This window comes from Antechinus flavipes, chromosome 1 (assembly GCF_016432865.1).
Source record: "Antechinus flavipes isolate AdamAnt ecotype Samford, QLD, Australia chromosome 1, AdamAnt_v2, whole genome shotgun sequence".
Lineage (NCBI taxonomy): Eukaryota > Metazoa > Chordata > Mammalia > Dasyuromorphia > Dasyuridae > Antechinus > Antechinus flavipes.
In genome coordinates this window covers 294,347,415-294,361,896 of record NC_067398.1, presented here as the reverse complement: position 1 = coordinate 294,361,896, position 14,482 = coordinate 294,347,415, and the positions used below count along the sequence as shown (strand labels likewise).

General features: G+C 35.6%; 1 protein-coding gene across 1 annotated transcript; it reads right to left on the bottom strand.

The window, feature by feature from the left end:
* Nucleotides 1–3,715: 3,715 nt before the first annotated feature.
* On the bottom strand, nt 3,716–4,765 carry LOC127545380 (probable RNA polymerase II nuclear localization protein SLC7A6OS; the record flags this gene model as incomplete). Its single annotated transcript, XM_051972624.1, has 1 exon — nt 3,716–4,765. A coding segment is annotated over one exon (831 nt), but the record flags the coding sequence as incomplete, so codon positions are not given.
* Between the last annotated feature and the right edge of the window lie 9,717 nt (nt 4,766–14,482).

Genomic DNA, 14,482 nt, shown 5'->3' with positions numbered 1-14,482 from the left:
TTATTTTTCTAATTACATGTAAAATCAAAGTTCATTTTTAAAAAATTGAGGTTCAAATTCCCTTTCTTAATTCCCCCCCCCCATTGAGAAGGCAAACAATTTGATATAAGTTATATAGTGCAGATATGCAAAATGTATTTCCATATTTAGATATGTATGCACACAGTTTAAATGAGTTCTTTCACTACTGAGATCAGGTTTGCACTCAGTTCAGTTCTACAGTAGTTAAAACATAGTGCTGCAACTTACTAATCATATATAAAATTATATTATTGGCTTGAGTAAACTGAAGAATAAAATGGATGGCTTTTTGGATGTAACATCTCTTAGGTTCTATTAAGAGGAGGAGAGCTTCAAAGAAAAAGGAGGCAAAAGTCTCACATAACTTTTCCTCCATCACACCTTGCCTGAGATTTTACAATTAGCTTTGAATGAAAGAAAGAGCTTTGAGAGGAGGCAACAACAATGATAACTAACTCCACAGGGGGATTAGTTGATGGAGCTGGGCCTGTTTAGCTTAGAGTAGAGAGGACTCAAAAGGTAGAAAATAACTGATTTTAAGTTTTTGAAAGCCTATAATCTGGAAGAAAGATTGAACTTGTTCACTTTGGCCTAGGAAGCAGAATTAGTAGCCATGGGTACATACATATGCATAAGAGCACGGGGCATATGTGTTGGTACATTTGGCACTGCTCCATGAATTCCTGGATAGATGCCAGAGATCAAGTTTAGGTTTAGTGTCCTAATCATTCAAACTATACAAAATTGGGATGGTCTGCCTTGGGAGCTAATGGGTTCTTCTTCACAGGAGATCTTTAATTAAAGTTGGCAGACCAGTTGTCTGTTATAATGTGGTGGGAATGCTTTTTGAAGTGAGATGGATTATATAGCCATAGAGTATCAGTCAATAATCAGCAAGTATTTATTAAACTGTTATTATGTATAAGACTCTTTGCTAACCTCTAGGGGTGGTAAGAAAAGCAAAAACACTTCTTTCCCTAAGGGAACATTCATTCTAATAAGGGAAATAACATGTCAATAACTAGATACATATGTGACATATTGAAGTAAATTGAAGGCAATTTGAGAGGGCATTAGCATTAGCAGCTAGGGAGCTTTTGATTTTGAACCAAGTCTTAAAGGAAGCCAGGAAAACTTAAGAGAGTTAGAAGAGGGGACAGAAAATTGCAGCTATGGAGAACAGCCAGTACAAAGTCATGGATACAGGAGACATAGTATGTGGATGAGAAACTGCAAGTAGACCAATGTTGCTAATACTACATAGTATAGGGAGGAGAGAGACGTATGAGAAAGAAATCAAGTAGTGAAAAGCTTAAAAAAAGTTTTTATGGATATCTTCTCTTTCTTACATCATCATAGTATCATATGTTAATACCTTCTCTTCTTCTTCCCCTCCCAGAGAGCCATTCCCTATTGGATGTATTTGGTGAAACAACAAATAGTATTTTTTTTTTTTTGAGAGGAAAAAGAAAACAAGTCAGTACAATTGATGAATATGTTGAAAAAAATCTGAATCTATGTGCAATGTTTAACACCTGTGGATAGTTTACTTTCACAAAGGGATAAGTTGAGGATATTTTTCTTATATCTCTTCATTTGAATACCACTTGATCTTTATATTTTGTTACATTTGCTTTTGATTTTTTTGTGTTGTAATTCCTTTCATTTAAATTATTGTAGTTACTGTGTATATTGTTTTCTTAATTCTACTTACTTTACTTTGTATTCATTTAGTTAGATCTTTCAATGTTTATATGCATTCATCACACACAGCATTTTTTAGAACAAGTGATATTCTCTACTTTCATGTACCACAGTTTGTTTGTCCACCCCTAACTGATGGGCCCCTATTTCGTTTTCAATTTTTATCTATCACAGAAGTGTTGCCATAAGTATTTTGAAGTGTTTACTTTTTCCTTACCAGTGGCTTCCTTGAAGTATATCGTTGTTTATCCTTCATTCTTAATAAGGACCAATGACATCATGAGGGTGAATTAGATTCTAGGTGAGGTTGTACAAAATCATCAGCCTTACACATTAGACTAAGAAACCTGAGATAGGTCATGATCATGATTTCTTTCCTATAATTTTTTTTATTAAAGGAGTATCCTTATCTTTTCCCCTCATTCTAAAGAGCAAACTGTGATCTAGTCAGGTTTCAATGAACTATAACCACTCACCTATTAAATAGTGGAGCTAGAGTTCAAACTCAGGTCTACTAAGTTAGTGCTCCAAATAGCATTAATAGTATTAACAAAAACAAAAAAAATAGTAGTAGTTACTATTTATTGTGTTTTACAGTTTGTAAAGTATGTTATTTTCTATTCCAACAGTCTGCCTCACAAATATGGCAAGGTAAGTTAGAATTCAAAAGATATCCATTCCAAAAAAAGAATAAGTAGAATCAAGTAACAAAGTAAAAATGGTGGTGAGTGTGGATGTGGGCGGAAAGAATGATTTAAAAGAGAATGAATCAAAAATAACTAAGGCTATATAAGTCTAGGGACTAGAAGAATGATGCTAATAATAACAATGTTAAGGAACTTGTACAAGTTCTGTACAACTAGTAAATGATATGAATGGGACCAGAACCCAAGTTTTCCAGAACCTAATCCAATATTCTTCCTTGAGGTTTAAGCCCAGTAATGTAATCTTTGGTTCAAAAGAAATGGATATTTTACTTGATATATTTATACAATCCCGAATTGTTTTCCAAAATGGTAGTATCTTGACCAACAATGTATTAGTGTGCCTGTTTTTCTGCAAACTCTCTAACATTGAGAGTTGCCATTTTTTGGGTCATCTTAGTCAATTTGCAGGGTGTGTGGGGAAACCTCAGTCTATTTTGATGTGATTTGTAGCATGGTTGTGAATGCTTTGCAGTTGTTCTTTTGAGAACTATTTGTTTATATCTTTTGGCTATCTATTGGGGAGTGGCTATTAATGTTTATTAATTGTTTATATATCTAGGATATCAAATCTTTATCAGAGAAATTTGGATACAAAGACTTGTTTTCCCTTTTCAACCACTTCTCCATGAATAATTAATTTGTGCAGAAAAATTTCAGTTTTAAGTTCCCTCTTCTGCTGTAAACACACTATGGTATTCCTTCATTTACTTCATTTTAATTTTTTCCCACTGATTCTTTACTTTCACTTCTGATTCCTTCTTCCTGTTTGGTATTCTCCCTTCCTCTCCTTTCCTTCAGCTAGTTCCTTAGTTAAATTTTTTTTTTGCTCTTTTCCAAAAAGGGATTTTTCTCACTCTTTACATTTTCCATCCTCTCTTTCTGATTACTCTAGATCCTTATTTTTTTGATTCATGATCTCCATAATTATTTGGTCTTCCTCTTTTCTCTATATTCTTCATGCTATAAAAACTTTCATGGTATCCATTCTAGGATCTCACTTTTAGGTCCTTTCTGTCACTGCTTTATAGGGATTATCCCATAAGATTCTTTTTTCAATTAAGCCTCATTTCCAGAACACAATTGTCAGTTATCCTTTTTTTAATTATTTATTTTTTAGATTATGCATGTACATTCATTTTTTATGTATTTCCATATGAGTCATGTTTGTAGAGAAAAATCAGAACAAAAGGGGAAAACCATGAGAAGAACAAAGAGAAAAAAAAAGATGAAAATAGTATGTGTTGATCCATATTCATTTCCTGTAGTTCTTTCTCTCAATGCTTTTTTATAGGTTTTTCCTTTTCCAGCAGCACAAAATTGTCTGGAGGCCAGAGTTTGACTGGAGGGTCAAATATTTCAGAAGTGTGTTTTTCTTAATCCTTTCCCCTTTCAAGGTAAGTTATGATACTGGAACAGGGTCAATAGCAAAAAGGCATATGATGCCTATGGCCAGAGCTGCCAGAGGTCTTGTCCCAGGCAAATGGTGAATGCTTGAGTATTTCTCAATCTGAATCCAAGTCCTGAGAGCTGTCATACTCAAACTCTTTCAGCACGTCATAGGGATATTTGTTCCACTTCTTTGGTCTGATGACACTACTTTCCTCGTCACTAAAGCTGCCATATTCTTCATCAGACCCTCTGGTGCTTGCTCTGTCACTGCTTCCTTCTTCCTCATCGGGGTACTCGTTACGCCAGTGATTCTCACTGTTCTCATCTTCATCATCATCGTCAATCTCCTCTGCTTGATGAGAATCAGCTACCAGCCCCCACTCCTGACTGTATGGTTGCACAGAGAGGATGCTTTCAATCCATCCTGAGGTAAGTGTCTCCATATAGTAAATGTCATAGACATAATCATCGTCCTTCTCTCGGTGCTCAGTTCCTTTTTCATCCTTGGAGATTGATAGCCGTTCACGAATCATCTTTACTGAATTACAAAGTATCACGTCTGGATCAGATTTCTTGGAGCCGGAGGCAGGAATAGAGAGAGTCTCTTTCTCAGCAAGGTCCTCCTGAATGATGTCAAACAGCTGGAATTCTTCCACAGAAGAGGAGAGGACGCCTGCCATGTTGCTTCCTTTTTGGGCTGTTGGTTTGGTAGCCTCGGGAGTCAGCCTGTCCTGCTCAATCCTCTTGGCAGCTTCCACGGCCAGCAGGGTTGCCCCCACCTGCACACATGGGGCCCGGTGTTTGGAGACCAGGCGGTAGCGGTCGTCCTGCCGGCTCATCTGCTTTGCTGCAAGGAGATCCTGACGGATTCTCTGATGACTTTCTAGTGAAGGAGTCAGGGCTCTGGTGGCTTTCTCTCTGGTGAATGGCGTTTTCCATCCAAAATTTCCAATTATTCTTGTTATTAATTCCTAGGTAATAATAATAACAACTAACATTTATATATGTGCCAGGCACTGAGCTAAGTGCTTTACAATTATTATTTCATTTATTGCTCTTTCTGGTTTGAGAATAAGAAACTTGAACCTGCTTTTCCATGAGAAGTATTCTTTTATTGAGGACTCATCAAATAAGGCAGATAACCCCTCTTATTTGAAAATCTGTCTGGAGAAAGGCTTCAAGGCTCTATTATTACATTAGTCTGAAATAATCCCAGAGATTTGAGATCTGAGAAGTTTGGAAGCGAATTGCTTGTTACTGAAAGTATATGAAATTTCCATATCCTGCTCAGGACAGTTGTGTACTAAAAAAGCGTGTTATAATTCCCGGAGGCTAAGATCAAATCAGCTTACTACAGCGGAATTATGAGGACCAGAAAAGGAATAGATAATAGAAAAATGGTTTTGCTTAGCAGATGATATATGATGCAGATTTTTCTTGGAAAAAAACCAAAACAAAACAAAAAAGAAAAAAACAAGAATATCAACAGTTTACCATCCAGAATTATGAATTGCCTAGGTGCATGGGTTTTCTTATTTGTATCCCCCTCCTTGGTAGGCTTCTGTAAGAGTGTGTGTCCCCTCTACTTCATGCATGCTATGTGCTTTGTTGGGAAAATATGACTCAAATTTATGATTGGACTGTCATATTTTGATTATTGTTTTTTCTTTTATTTAGTAAATATTTTGGTCATTCCTGCTTTTGCCTTCTATTGAATAAATGATGATTATTCTTGTTTTTGCCTTATTGCTTAGAAAACATCTCATGTTTAAAAGACAATGGTGTTAAACATTTCATGTTTAAAAGACAATTGATAAGAAGCTTACCAATGGAGGCTCGGTAATAGTAGTGGTGAGTAAAAGGGAGTATATCTTTTCCACACAGGGCAATCCCTAGGACTCTGAGTTATATTTGTAGTCATGTGACCATTCCTTAAAGGATGGCCATTATGATTTGCCAAAATGAGTTCAGGAAGGGTAAGTGATCTAGTTCCAGCTAAGAAAAAGAGAATGAGCCAGGAGAGAGTTGGATGCTGATGCTACTTTCAGGCCATGTAGTTTTCTCAAGTCACAGGTCCAAAACATTTTTCAACCCTTTTCTCCCCCAGATAATTTTAGTTGCTAGGAACAAATATGACAGTTTATGCTTTCAAAGAGCTTCCTTGCTTACGTAGGTAGATAATTTGTTTTTTTTTTAAACATATAGTTTTAGTTCCCAGGGGAACCAAGAGGATAAATGACTTGTTCATTGTTTCACAGTTAGTATATAGAGAAACCCAGACATGCAGGTTTTTCTGACTTCAGGGGCTAGTTCTCCACCTATTTATCTATATTGCTTCTCTATTGAAGCACTTAATATATTTTAGTTCAATCTAAACTATATCCTTCAGGCTTTTTTCCCTCTCTTTCTAAGACCTCATTTCTTTTCTAGGGTTTTATAAGTATCAATAGGGTTGCCTTGAAGTTCCAGCTGAATTCAGCTATATTCTTTAGGTTCTAAATAAGGATGAAAGACATACTTTTTTTTCATTGTGTGAGAGATAGTGTTAGATTCATCAAATTTGTCAGAGTTGGAAGGCTAAGCTGCCATTTAAAAGATAGGGAATACAAAATAAACCCACATAAGTCATCAGCATTCTTATATATCACTAACAAAACACAACAGTTAAGAGTTACAAAAAGAAATTCCATTTAAAGTAACTACTGATTGTATAAAATATTTAGGAATCTATCTGCCAAGGGAAAATCAGAAACTTTATGAGCAAAACTACAAAACACTTTCCACACAAATTAAATCTGATCTAACTAACTGGAAGAATATTAAATGCTCTTGGAGTGGGCAAGCAAATATAATAAAGATGACAATACTACCTAAACTAATCTATTTATTTAGCACTATATCAATCAGACTCCCCAAAAGCTACTTTGATAACCTAGAAAAAATAACAACAAAGTTCATATGGAAAAACAAAAGGTCAAGAATTTCAAGGGAATTAATGAAAAAAAAAATCAAATGAAGGTGGCTTGGCTGTACCAGATCTAAAATTATATTATAAAGCAGCAGTTACTAAAACCATCTGGTATTGGGTAAGAAATAGACTAGTTGATCAATGGAAAAATTGGAAATTAGTATGGCAGAAACTAGGCATTGACCCACACTTAACACCGTACACCAAGATAAGGTCAAAATGGGTTCATGACCTAGGCATAAAGAATGAGATTATAAATAAATTGGAAGAGCATAGGATAGTTTACCTCTCAGACCTGTGGAAGAGGGAGGAATTTATGACCAAAGAAGATCACTATTGACCACAAAATAGAAAATTTTGATTATATCAAGTTGAAAAGTTTTTGTACAAACAAAACAAATGCAGACAAGATTAGAAGGGAAACAATAAACAGGGAAAACATTTTTACAGTCAAAGGTTCTGATAAAGGCCTCATTTCCAAAACATATAGAGCATTGACTTTAATGTATAAGAAATCAAACCATTCTCCAATTGATAAATGGTCAAAGGATATGAACAGACCATTCTCAGATGAAGAAATTGAAACTATTTATAGACATATGAAAATATGCTCCAAATCATTATTAATCAGAGAAATGCAAATTAAGACAACTCTGAGATACCACTACACACCTGTCAGATTGGCTAGAGGGAAATATAATGTGGAATATTGGAGGGGATTTGGGAAAACAGGGACACTGATACATTGTTGGTGGAATTGTGAACACATCCAACCATTCTGGAGAGCAATTTGGAACTATGCTCAAAAAGTTATCAAACTGTGCATACCCTTTGATCCAGCAGTATTTCTACTAGGCTTATACCCCAAAGAGATATTAAAGAAGGGAAAGGAACTTATATGTGCCAAAATGTTTGTGGCAGCCTTGTTTGTAGTGGCTAGAAGCTGGAAAATGAATGGATGCCCATCAATTGGAGAATGGTTGAGTAAATTGTATATGAACGTTATGGAATATTATTGTTCTGTAAGGAATGATCAGCAGGATGAATACAGAGAGGACTGGCGAGACTTACATGAACTGATGCTAAGTGAAATGAGCAGAACCAGGACATCATTATATACCTCAACAATGATACTGTTTGAGGATGTATTCTGATGGAAGTGGATCTCTTCGATAAAGAGAGCTAATCCAGTTTCAATTGATCAAGGATGGACAGAAGCAGCTACATCCAAAAAAGAACACTGGGAAATGAATATAAACTGCTTGCATGTTTGTTTTTCTTCCCGGGTTATTTATACCTTCTGAAATCCAATTCTCCCTGTGCAACAAGAAAACTGTTCAGTTCTGCACACATATATTGTATCTAGGATATACTGTAACCTATTCAACATGTAAAGGACTGCTTGCCATCTGGGGGAGGGGTTGGAGGGAGGGAGGGGAAAAATCGGAACAGAAATGAGTGCAAGGGATAATGCTGTAAAAAATTACCCTGGCATGGATTCTGTCAATAAAAAGTTATTTAAAAAAATAAAATAAAAGATAGGGAAGTGGTTCTAGAGAAATTAAATGGTTTGTCTGAAATCATGCAATTCTACAAGTGGTAGAAATGGAATCAGAACCCAGCCCAAGTAAACTCATCTCTGTTAGTGAGGGCGTAGTCTATTCACTTTCTCCCAGTGGTTTCTGTTCCAATAATTACATAAAACTTGATGACACCATAGAAGGGAGGGGTAGCCTGATGCTTTTTTTCCCCCCAGGATGTGATGGACTTTTTTTGGAGGGGGCAGGGCAAGTGAATTATTTTTGTGGATCAGTTTGTACTTTTTCTAAGCTTTCTTTACAGCTTCAGAAGCACTAATGTTCAAACTAGAAATCCACTATTTATAAGTGTTGTATTGGAACTCAAGTCCATTACTTTCAAATATCTATAGAGCACAAGAAACAGTAAATGGAGTATTCAACTTTTAAAATTGCCCTGCTCAGTCATCCCTTTTCTTTTATTTCCCTAGCTGACTCATATCTGTCTAACCTCTGGATAACCTCATACGCCACATCTCCTCCAATGTTTCTGGAATGAGGAGTGAGTACATTTCATAACTTTGTCCTCTCTTCTAGAGAGTTTTACTTTACTTTTGCTTATTCCTCCTTAGGGGTGACATAGGTATTCATAGAAGGTCCATTGTTCCCTTCCAATCTTCTCTCCTCTCTCATTGAGAAGAAAAGCACTTTGATGTAGATTATACATGTACAGTTAGAGAAAACACATTTCCATATTACAAGAGAACACAGACTAAAAAAACCTCAAGAAAAAATAAAGAAAAATTTAAAACTATGCTTTGATCTGCCTTTAGACTCTATTAGTTCTTTCAGTGGAGGTGGATAACATTTTTCATCTTAAGTCTTTTGGAATTATCTTGGATCATTATGTTGCTGAAAATAAGTCATTCACAGTTGATCACTGTAATATTGCTGTTATTGTGTGCCACGTTTTTCTGTCTCTTTTCAGTTCACTTGTATCAATTCAAATAATTTTTCCCATGTTTTTCGGCAACTATCTTGCTTATTATTTTTTAGAGCATAATAGTACTCCATCACAAGAATATATTACAACTTGTTCAGTCATTCCCCAATTGATGGACATCTTTTCAATTGCCAATTCTTTGCAAGATCTTTGTTTTCAAACAATTAATCAAGAAGAATTTAAGTATCTGCTATGTGCTGAGCACTGCACTAAATGTTAAGGATACATAGAAAATGAAAAGTGCCCAAGTCTTGAAAAAGCTTATATTCTAATGGGAGAAACAACGTTATCTATAAATACATAAATGCTAAGTAAATACAAAGTAGATAAAGATAAGAAAAACTTAAACAAGAATGAACTAGCAGCTGAGGGAAGAGTGAAACTGAGAAGACTCTTAGAGAAGATATTAGTTGGATTGAAGGATTCTAAGATTCATGGGTGAAAAGAGAATTGTAAGCATGGGGTATAATCCTAAAAGCCTGGAGAAGGAAGATGGAGTGTTGCATGAGTGGAATAGCAAGCAAGAATGAAAGGAATCTACAATAAGTGTAAAAGGAGTTATGTATAATGGAAATGTTTTGCATGACTGCACATGTATAATCTATATCAAATTGTTTGCTTCTTAAGTGGGGCTGAAAGGGGAAATGGTGAATTTTGAACTCAAAATTTTTGAAAACTGAACTAAATTTAAAATTGTTTTTCCATGTAGTTGAAAAAAAATATTCTTTTTAAAAGGAGTAATGTGTAAGAATATTGAAAAGAACAAAAAGTCCAGATTGTGAAGAGCTTTAAATGGCAGACAAAGGAGTTTATATTAAACTTAGAAGCAGCTAGATAAAGCATAGAACTTGGAATTAAGCAGCTTGAATTTAATCCCACTTCAGATACTTTCTAGCTTTGTGACTCCTGGGCTAGTCATTTACTTTTTGTCTGCCTCAGTTTCCTCATCTCTAAAATGGAAATAATACTGGCACCAACCTCCTGAGTTTCATGACAATTAAAAAAAAAAACTATCTTTTCAACCTTAAATTGCAATCACTATTGCTGTTACTACCTACTACTCCCATTACTACTACTACTACTACTACTACTATATTAATAGAGAGAAACTTGAGTTTATATTTGCCAATAGATGGCAGTAGGGGTGGGATGGGGTGGAGAGAATCAAACACTTCAGGAAAATCATTTAGTTAGTTGTGTGAATGGATTGGAATAGGGAGAAATTTGAATCAGAGAGATCAATTAAGACCTATTATAATAGTCCTAGTAAGAGGGAAAGAAAGCTCTAATTAGTGTGATGGTTGTGGGAATGAAGAGAAAGCAACATATAAAAAATATTGTGGAATTAGAAATGAAACATGTTGGGTGGTAGAGTATTAACATTTTCTTGCTAAGTGGTTTCCAGGAAGCTTTAGACATGATGATCTCCCTTTCTTTGTAGCTTGTTGGATGGTAATTAGATCTATTTTCTAAGCTTTTGTTCAAACTTTGTCTAATAGATTATGCATAAAGGACTATAGGATTAAAACTGGAAATACTTTAGAGATCATTTAGTGCAGAGGTTTCTAACCTGAGACCAATGGGTATATTCCTTGAGGATTATGAACTTGGATGAGAAAAAAAGTCATATTTTTTACTAACCTCTAACTGAAATTTAATATTTTTCTTTCAGTTATTTAAAGAAATGTGAAAAGACCTGTCATAGGCTTCCCTAGTCTGTGAAAAGGTCCATGAAATGTTACAGTCCTAATCTAGCCCAAACACCTTTACAGAGGTTGAGTGGTTTGCCCATCTATAGTCACTCAGGTAGTACATATTAGAACTGAGATAAGCTTTTATAGTCTGTTTTCAAATGAGAAGACAGATACTGAAATTATGCCTCTTCTAATATGAATTTTCATAGAATATTAGGCCTTCCTCCATTGAACTTCTACATTAGAACTAGCTTTCTGACAGGTCCTAATTAAAACCATGACTGTCTTCTGATTGTTCAAGTAAAACCAAATTACAGGATTTCAGATAGTCATTTCATAGTGATATATTGGGAGCGGTGTTGGCATAAGAAACACATCGTCATTTGAGTACATCGTCTGCCAAATTGGAGACAGGAAAAAGGAAGAAATACAGCTTGCATTGAAAATAAAAATTGTATAATTAAAAGACCAACTGCATTTCCTTTATGTGATCACATTTTCTGGGACATAAACAAACCAGACTGGCTAAAAGCTCATATAATTATAATGTTACTGGAAATATTGGAAAATCCTACATTCTCTTTTTTTCCTTTCTCTTTGTTTCTCTTTCTCTCTCTTTTTCTTGTCTCTTTTTTCTTTCCCCTCCTTATTCCCATCCTTCCTTCTTTCATGGTGGTAGTATACAAATAGTAGAAGTCTCTTCTATTGAGGCTTGAGGATCACTTGAGCTCTAAAGTTCTTCACTGCAGTAGACTAAAAGATCAGAAGTTCCACATTAAGTCTGATGTTAATATGATTCCCTCCTGGAATGAAGGATTTATAGGCTGCCTAAAGAGGTACAAACTGGTCCTAGGTAGAAAAAAGAACAGGTGAAAGTTTTCATGTGGATCAGTATTTGAATTGGACCCATAATTTGCTCTGATGTTTCTGGATAAGATTAGGAGAACCAGTCTCAAAAAATGAAATAAACTAAAATTGGACTTTTTAAAAAAATTCTTTGTGTGGTCACATGTATTGCTTTAGGAAGGTCCCCTCCTCTCTGACAGATGGTTGGCACCTAATAAAATTTTATTCCTTTAATTTTCCTTTTCATCAAAGCCCTTTTTACTTTTTTTTGAAAAGTATTTATTTATTTAAAATTTAAATAGACAATAGGAAAAACAGAAACAGAAAAAGAGAAAAGATTTTCATTTGCACAGTAGAATATATGAAAGGACTCAAAATGTCCATCTTTGTTTCCTTGTAGTTTTTCTTTTGTTGTCTTTTATGTACTTTTTACTTTATTCGCCTTCCCCACTTTCTTCTTCCCCTTCCCTCTGCTCTAGCACCTCATTCATATAAGATAATTACAGTTTACCTTTACCTATACAGTTTTGTTTTTTAGAATCACATCATACTCATCTGTACCCCAGTCTCTCTTTTGAATATCTATTTATTAATGACAATTTTAGACATGGTTTACATTTTCATGTATAAAACACACGCATTTTTTCCTTGTTTTAAAAAATTATTATTATAGCCTTTTATGTTGGTATGGGTATGGGTAATTTTTCAACATTGACCCTTGCAAAACCTTCTATTCCAAATTTTCCCCTCCTTCCCCTCCAATACCTGTTAAATATGTTAAAGTTTATGTTAAATCCAATATATGTATATATATTTATACAGTTATCTTGCTGCACAATAAAACTTGGATCTAGAAAGAAAGAAAAAAAACCTGAGAAGGAAAACAAAAATGTAAGCAAACAATAACAGAAAGAGTGGAAATGCTATGTTGTGGTCCCCACTCATTTCCCATAGTTTTCTCTCTGAGTGTAGCTGACTCTTCATTACTGAACAATTGGAACTGGTTTGAATCATGTCATTGTTGAAGAGAGCCATGTCCATCAGAATTGATCATCATATACTTTTGTTGTTGCCGTGTATAATGATCTCCTGGTTCTGCTCATTTCACTTAGCATCAATTCATGTATGTCTTTCTAGATCTCTCTGAAATCATCCTGCTGGTCATTTCTTACAGAGAAATAATATTCCATTGTAAAGGTCAGGGGAGGAGCGGCCCACATGCAATCAGAAGTAGGAAGGCCTTGGAGCCTGAGATCCCCAGATGTGGTTTTCTGTGAACAAAGCAGACCACCGGTGCCAGTGGCGATAACCTGACCCTCAGGAAGCTCGGAGCTCTTTTCCAGAGATGCCGCAGTGGCTATCTCCTGGGCACCCAACAATGGAAGGGAACAGAGCACGAGGGGCATTGTCTCCTGAAAAGCCAGCTTTGCACATTCCTGAGCTATTGTCAGCAACCAGAGGAGCAATATCATCATCCATGGTGAACTTTGAAGTGGCAAGTTTAAACCCTCGAGAGAGAGAGGAGGTGGTGCCCCATCTGGAAGCAGGGGGGAGGCAAGTGCATGCTGGGTGGAAGAGCTAATGGTGGTAATAACATAATTTTTGGAAATGCTTTTTAAGATTAGCAGCCACATATATTTGACTCATAGTAGTGCTATTCTTCATGCCTGGTGGCAAAACTGTCCATTCAAATCTTTTTTAAGGTAAGCTAAATTAATGCTGGGCATTGAAAAGACAAAGCCCTTCATATCCTCCTTATCTAGAGGGATAGAATAGAAACAATCCTTAATCCAAAGAGGCCATTCCCTAGGCAACTGAGTAGGAGATGCCTCCCATTGATGATGCAATCTCAATGGGACCAGAGCTTCTGCTCATGAGGCAGTCCCTTTGTTCACAGAAAACCACACCTCAGGCTTCAAGGCTTTTGTACTTCCTGATTGTACTATGGGAGGCTCCTCCTCTGATCCTTATATTCCATAACATTCATATACCACAATTTATTCAGCCATTCTCCAATTGATGGGCACCCATTCAATTTCCAGTTTCTAGCCACTACAAAAAGGGCTGCCACAAACATTTTTGCACATGTGGGTCCCTTTCCCTTTTTTAAAGATCTCTTTGGGATATAAGACCAATAGTAACATTGCTTGATCAAAGGTTTGCACAGTTTGGTAACTTTTTGAGCATAGTTCCAAATTGTTCTCCAGAATGGTTGGATCCATTCACAACTCCACCAACAATGTATCAATGTCCCATTTTTCCCACATCCCCTCCAACATTCATCATTATCTTTTTCTGTCATCTTAGCCAATCTGAGAGGTGTGTAGTTGTCTTAATTTGCATTTCTCTGATCAATAGTGATTTGGAGCACCTTTTCATATGTCTACAAATAGTTTCAATTTCTTCATCTGAAAATTGTTTGTTCATATCCTTTGACCATTTATCAACTGGAAAATGGCTTGATTTCTTATAAATTTGAATCAATTCTCTATAATTTTGGAAATGAGGCTTTTATCAGAACCTTTGAATGTAAAAATGTTTTCCCAGTTTATTGCTTCTCTTCTAATCTTGTCTGCATTAGTTTTGTTGGTACAAAAACTTTTTAACTTAATATAATCAAAATTATCTATTTT